The 7,638-nt window shown below is 38.2% G+C and overlaps 1 protein-coding gene across 1 annotated transcript in view; it reads left to right on the forward strand.

Annotated features, from left to right (window-relative positions):
• Positions 1 to 3,583, forward strand: part of Lgr4 (leucine rich repeat containing G protein-coupled receptor 4) — a 92,989-nt gene extending 89,406 nt beyond the window's left edge. The window contains exon 18 of the mRNA XM_028766890.1: positions 611 to 3,583. Within this exon, the coding sequence (XP_028622723.1) occupies positions 611 to 1,887 (1,277 nt within the window). The 3' untranslated portion in view covers positions 1,888 to 3,583. The remainder of the gene's footprint in view (positions 1 to 610) is intronic.
• The last annotated feature ends 4,055 nt before the right edge of the window (positions 3,584 to 7,638 follow it).

The following is a 7,638-nucleotide window of genomic DNA, read 5'->3' on the forward strand; positions in this document are numbered from 1 at the left end:
GGCTGTAAAGATAATAGCCACTTTCGGCTAAGAGTCGGCTCCCAACAAATGTGTTTACAAAATATGTGTACTAGCAAAAGAGGGGAGTTAGTATTTACTTAAGTTTAACAGTATACCTGGTTAAATACATTAAACATGTCATTCTTTGTAAGCTGTATAGCTCTATGAAATAGGCATTATCTAGCCACAAAGGATAGGATGGAATCTTTCTGTAGAGGTGTAAAAGGAAGAATGGTAAGATACAAGACATCTGATTGCAGATTGTAGTATTTGGACCCACTACCTTTTATATGCCAATAGTGTGTGTGTGTGTGTGTGTGTCTGTGTGTGTGTGTGTGTATACAAGCTGTGCTCTTAATATTAATTTTACATAAAGTGAAATTTTATTTCAGTTACCTCCATGTGACTCTACCAAATATTTAATTTCAAAACTTTAGGGCAGTTTATTTTTTTAAAAAATAAACTAGTCTGTGACCAAAATATATTAGAAATAGTAATCTTTCAATTTGCAGGTGGGAGGCTTAATCTAGATTTAATTGCTATGCCAGACCATAAGATCCACAGTGTTCTCTAACTGTGTTTCATTGTACCCTTTCTTTTTTATTTCTAGGTGCTTTTAAGCCCTGTGAATATTTACTGGGAAGCTGGATGATTCGCCTTACAGTGTGGTTCATTTTCCTGGTCGCCTTGTTTTTCAACCTGCTTGTCATTTTAACAGTGTTTGCATCTTGTTCATCATTGGCTGCCCCCAAACTCTTCATAGGCTTGATTTCTGTGTCTAACTTACTCATGGGCATCTATACTGGCATCCTTACTTTTCTTGATGCTGTGTCCTGGGGCCGATTTGCCGAATTTGGCATTTGGTGGGAAACTGGCAGCGGCTGCAAGGTAGCTGGGTCTCTGGCAGTCTTCTCCTCAGAGAGCGCCGTCTTCCTATTAACACTGGCAGCTGTGGAAAGAAGCGTGTTTGCCAAGGATATAATGAAAAACGGGAAAAGCAGTCACCTCAGACAGTTCCAGGTGGCTGCCCTCCTAGCTTTGCTGGGTGCTGCAGTAGCAGGCTGCTTCCCCCTTTTTCATGGAGGGCAATATTCTGCATCACCCTTGTGCTTGCCGTTTCCTACAGGAGAAACACCATCATTAGGATTCACTGTGACCTTAGTGCTATTAAACTCACTAGCATTTTTATTAATGGCCATTATCTACACTAAACTGTACTGCAACTTAGAGAAAGAAGACCTGTCAGAAAACTCACAGTCTAGCATGATTAAGCACGTTGCTTGGCTCATCTTCACAAACTGCATCTTCTTCTGCCCTGTTGCATTTTTCTCATTTGCACCACTGATCACAGCAATCTCTATCAGCCCCGAGATAATGAAGTCTGTTACACTGATATTCTTCCCATTGCCTGCTTGCCTGAATCCAGTCCTGTACGTTTTCTTCAACCCAAAGTTTAAAGAAGACTGGAAGCTACTGAAGCGGCGTGTTACCAGGAAACACGGATCTGTTTCAGTTTCCATCAGCAGCCAAAGTGGTTGTGGGGAACAGGATTTCTACTATGACTGTGGCATGTATTCCCACTTGCAGGGTAACCTGACTGTCTGTGACTGCTGTGAGTCATTCCTTTTGACAAAACCAGTATCATGCAAACACTTAATAAAATCACATAGTTGTCCTGTATTGACAGTGGCCTCTTGCCAGAGGCCAGAGGCCTACTGGTCTGACTGTGGCACACAGTCGGCCCATTCTGACTATGCAGATGAAGAAGATTCCTTTGTCTCAGACAGCTCTGACCAGGTGCAGGCCTGTGGACGAGCCTGCTTCTACCAGAGTCGAGGATTCCCTCTGGTGCGCTATGCTTATAATCTACCAAGAGTCAGAGACTGAACTTGTGTCTGTAACTTTTTTTCCCCATCAACCAAATCATAATGCTCATACGGTGAGCTGTCTGTTTTTTGACCTTTCATCTGGGAAGGACTTGTGTAATCATTTCCTGGTGTCATGGAGAAGAGGAGGACGTTGGCAGTTTATTTCTCAAATCAGATGTCTGTGAAGAATGGGTGCCTAAATTATAAATTGTTGAAAAAAAATTGTGATGCCCCAGCAATGTGTGGTCTATTTGAAATTAATGCAACTTAAAAATGACTTGATGTATGGCATAGCAATATAAAATTAGTTTTTTTTTTCTGATCCATCAGGTGCAAAGTTCAAACTATTTCTGAATTAAGCACAAAATAAAGGACAGCTGTTAATATATTTTAAGTGAAAATGTGAATTTATAAACCTAAGGAAATGTCTTGCTAATTTTACCTAATGACTCATCATTAATCTCAGGATGATTTACTTCAGGGCCAAAAAAGGGACTGTCTCCCAGCTAGAGCTATGAAGAGCTCAGACATGCATCACCTTCATGTGTTTCCTATGTCCATAAATCAAAGGTTTTGTTCAAGTCATGTATAAATCTAAAACCTGAAGATGTTTTGAAGACAATATTAACAGCTGTTAGATTTTTTTTTTTTAGTAGCAGAACATTTGTTTTTGTTCATTATACTCTGATGAAATCACAGTGACACCCCGCCCTCAGTGTTTTACACAGTACTAGGACAAAGCAAAAGGCTAATTGCTACATGGGGTTAGCAGAGATGACTGAAGTAAGTAAGTAACAATGAGCTTTTAAAAGTATCCAAGGGGTTTGATGGCTCTAAGTAATGTCCCCATCACTGGCATGCCCTAATGTTGCTGTGACATTTCCAAATTTGTTGAAGTTATCTATGATTTTGATTATACAGGAAGCAAACTCGAGTTATCTTTTATAATTGTAAAAAATTGATGGTAATCGTTGACACAGAGCACTCAGTTTATTTTTAGTGAACTGTTGTTTGAGAACTCCCATACAATTTTTGCATACTGTAATTTAAAGGACAAAACCATCCAGTAGCTCAGATGCTATGTGCTTTGGTTAAACAGGACACATATTAGGAGTGGGAGAATCAAAGCTTGTCCTATGTCTTTAAAATTTTTTAATTTACTTGATTCTTACCTATAGGCTTCTGATGTGTTTCTATAAGAGGACTTAACAGTGTGTTAAGTCAGTAGCAAACCCACTGCTATCTTAGTTATACTGGTTAAACAAAAACTTAAGCTAGATTGCAGTTTGATTAAACTGTACATACTGTGCATATGATGAATTTTATCTTATGTAAATTATTTTTAGAACATGAGTTGGGAAATGTGGCTTCTGTTCATTTTGTTTAATTAATGCTACCTCCTAAACTATAGTGGCTGCCAGTAGCAGAATGTTTAATTGTGGTTTATATACATGTTTTTGTTTTTGATTTTTTTCCCATGCATTGTAAATAGTCTTGGTTGTACATTGTCAGTGGAATAAAAACAGAATCTTTGTATATCAAAATCATGTAGTTTATATAAAATGTGGGAGGGATTTATTTACTGTGTGCTGTAATTTTGTAAGGTCATCTATTTACAACATAAATATAATGTTTGTATATTTACACATCTGATAAATATTAAATCATAACTTGGTAAGAAAATCCCAATTAAAGGCTTTCTTCCTAAGATTCAAGTTATTGAAAACTGTTTTTTAAGATATAGAATAGACCAAGCATAGTGGCTTATTCCTTTTAATCTCAGCAGTTGGGAGGTATAGACAGGTGGATCTCTGAGTTCAAGGCCAGCCTAGTTTGCATAGTAAGTTTCAGGGCAGCCAGAACTTTATAGAGAGATTGTGTCTCAAGAAAACCTAACAAAACAAAACAAAAACCCAAATAAAGCAACAGTAGAATACTAGGTACATAAAAGTATGTGGTAAACTGTGCTAGACATTTGATATTAAATATAGCATTGTACATAATGTTTTAAATGATTAAGCGTTTGTATAAAGCAATTTAGTATTTCTTAAATTATAACTAGGTATATATATTACTTAGTGTACTTAGTATTGCACAGTCAAATTAAAAAAAATTTTTTTCTTATAAAGGAAAACATTTAATTTGGGGCTGGCTTACAGTTTCAGAGGTTCAGTCCATCATCATCATGGCCAGAAACATGGCAGCATATAGGCCAACATGGTGGTGGAGAGGGAGCTGAGAGTTCTTCATCTTGACCTCCTAATAGTGCCACTCTCTATGGACAAGCATTCAAAACATGAGGCTAAAGGGGCCATTCCTTTTTAAGCCACCACATTCCACTCCCTGGCTCCCATAGGCTTATAGCCATATCATAATGCAAAATACATTTAGTCCAACTTCAAAGTCCCCATAGTCCATCACAGTATCAACAATATTTAAGAGTCTCTTCTGAGATTCATGTAATCTCTTAGCTGTAACCCCCTATAAAATCAAACTCAAAAAAAAATAAAACAGATCATATACTTCCAAAATATAATGGCACAGGGTATACATGACTATTTCAAAATGTAGGGAACGGAGCACAGTGAGGAAATACTGGACCAAAGAGGACCAAAAACCTGCTGGGCAAACTCCAAACTTTTCATCTTCATGTCTGATTCAGACCTCCAACTCCCTTCAGCTTTGTTGACTACAATACACTTCTGTCTCTTGGGCTGATTCCATTCCCAGTTAGCAGCTCTTCTTGACAGGTATCCTACAACTCTGTCATCTAACCTTTTGGGGTCTCCAAGGTAATCCAGCCTTTACCTTCACAGCTTCATGCAGTGGCCTCTCTGAGCCTCCATGCAGGGACACCCCTGCCACACAAGCCTGGCCTCTGAAGCTTTCCTTAGTCTCAGAAAGATTCTACATCCCCTTTTTTCTATTGTTGACTCTAAAGCCAGAACCATGTGGCCAAATCTGCCAAGTTTTGCTGCTTGCTGGGGCTGGAATATGGCCCCCTTGTTCATTTTCATCTTCACTAGCTTTTTGTTTTTGATGGTTTCCTTTACTGTCTTGAAATTAAAATTTTTAACTACAGAATATTAAAAGAAATGTTGGAAATTACCACTGGAAAACACAATTTTCATGCTATCTATAAAAGTCTAGGACACTATACTGAAATTTAGAAGTAAAGTTTTATCCCAAATCTAAACTATATAGTAGAAAACAAATTGTGATATTTAAGAGAATAATAATCATTAGATCTTTACTAAAGGCAAGAATTAACAATCTGCATGATACTACATGAAATGACTTTCCTAGATGCTTAGGAAAACCCACATTTTTCAAATGAAAAGACATTTAATTGATAAGCCACAGTACATTTCAGTAAATCCTTGAAACATGTATGAGCCAAACCAGAACTCAATTCTCTGTGTGTTTATGATTTTATGAGTGTGGGTACATACAGGTGTGCTCATGCCAGACAACAACTTGTCATCATCTCCCTGGAGTCTGGCCCCCTCATTTGGGACAGGTTCTCTTGTTAGTCTGAAACTCATTGATTAGACTGTCTGATTAGCTAAAATGACTGGTCTGAGCTTGTGCCACTACACTGCAGTTTTATGTGGGTGCTAGAAATGGAATTCAGGTGCTCATGCTTTGAGGTAGGCATTTTACTGACTGAATAATCACCCTAATCCACTCATTTAACTCTCGGTATAGTAGTGAGTTTATGTTACACTTTGAATGTTGGAAATTTCTATAGCAAAAAGCATGGTGTAATTACCTTACTTACACCTTTCACAATTGTCCACAGCACACAATGAAGCTTTCATCTTTACCACATTCACTAAGCCCCTCAGTCCTTCTGCATCTTGTGTTATTCTGAGACAAGCTAAGACATGTTTCATATGTTAATACTTAAGTATGTGCAGGAAGACATTTTTAAGCCCATATCATAAAATTGCCATAAGGATTACTGGCAAAGGTATTAGTTTTGTAATATAGTTAAATATTTTTAAGCAAAAGTCACTCTTGCAGGGAGTTTCCACACCAATTTTTAAAAACCCTCATATTATTAGAGTGAAAATAAACGAGTACTAAGAAGATACTATTATGTCCACATCCTATAACTTAAGGGAAGAGCTAATTTGTACATTTGTATAATCCTATCCATCTTGACTACTGCTTCTCAGCCCAAGTAATGAAAAGCACTGCAAAAATAGATCACATTCACACAGCTGCAGCAGGCCATGTAACTGCCTTGTAGCCTTTAAGGTTAATGCTCTTGGTGAGCACACTGATCCTAGAGTATCAAGAATATGTTAAAAAAAAAACATTTAGAGGGTTAGGAAAGTATATGGTATAACATTCTGTCACTAAGAGGGTTTATGATGGGGAACTCAATGTGCGATGTAGTGTCAGTGTTTACCATTGTAAATGGCAAGTCCTGGGTACAGCTGAGGCTTAATGAATGAATATGCTAGCGGGGTAAATTATTTTGGGGAGGGTTAAATTGAGATCATTGTGGTCAAACAGCTTATTTAAGGATGTTAAGAGGAAAACTACTAGTTCAAAGCCAGGTCCATTACCTTCTCTAAAACTTTTAGGTTATTTTTGGGGTGTGGGGGATTGTTTCTCAAGCTTCCATTTTTGTGAAGGTGTAAGGTAGTCCAGTGTCTCTGGGTTACTGACACCAAGAGTGTTTTCTGACAAAAGACTTTAACTAGATATGCTAATACTGAAGAACTGGAGTAAGTCATAGCAATAATTCCACTAAGTCACCTTTTCGTATTCTGTTGTACAGTTTTCTTCCAATTTTTACTGCAAAATTGAACAAAATAGTGCTACCATTTCATTTATAGTCAGTGTGACCTTTGCCTCACGTTTGGTTGCTAGTAATTCCACCATATTTAACTGTGCTATGAAAATTTTACAGATAAAAATGTCAGATTTTGTATCTTTGATCATTAAAGTTATGTGCTGTGTCGGTCATTCTCATTTTTCACTTGTGATGTTTCTTACACTAATGTACATTAGGAACTAGACAAAAGCTGTGTTTACAAATGTATGCAGTTTTATGAGCATGAATAAGCAGCCCACTTTCAATATCTGCCATCTTTTCCTTGCGTACTTCAGCTAGGTCCTAGGTCCCTAAAAGGAGAGTGCCTCGAGGCCTAGAAAAATGTCTATTGTATCACAGTTTGACTTTTCATTATAAAAAGAATGATGGATTTTAAGGTTGGCTCATGATTTTCTGCTATGGACATGCTGGAGTGTGGACACAAATGCTTTGAAAGGCCAGAAAGTTAACACATACTGAAAAAACTGATTATGCCATACAGTGAGAGACTGTGCCCACAGAGGATTCTTCGCTCGGATAAAGTTCTTTTCCCTAGACTGCAGCCTGATGTAAGAAACAAAACAAAAACAAACGAACAAAAAAAATCAGTCACGAGTACTAGTTTTTTTTATGATCCTGACCTTATATGAGAGAGGAGGAATAACCATGGCTTCGGGCTTCTGCCTTTTCCTTTTAAAGGATCGGCTTTAGTGACACGTGTCGTGTACCAAATAGCCTTCAACACCACAGCAAACATGGAACTGAGGAGAGTGTAAGGACCAGACGGAGGACTCCGGGAGATGCTGAGCAGACGCTGTCAGTCCGGAACCTTCCAACCCTACCGGGACTGAGGAAGCCAAGCTCCACAAGCCGGGACAAAGCCCCTTACGGTCTACAAACGTCGCTATGACAACACTCCCTAGAGCTGGCGTTGATTGGCCG

Source organism: Grammomys surdaster, unplaced genomic scaffold (genome assembly GCF_004785775.1).
Source record: "Grammomys surdaster isolate TR1022 unplaced genomic scaffold, NIH_TR_1.0 170, whole genome shotgun sequence".
Classification (NCBI taxonomy): Eukaryota; Metazoa; Chordata; class Mammalia; order Rodentia; family Muridae; genus Grammomys; species Grammomys surdaster.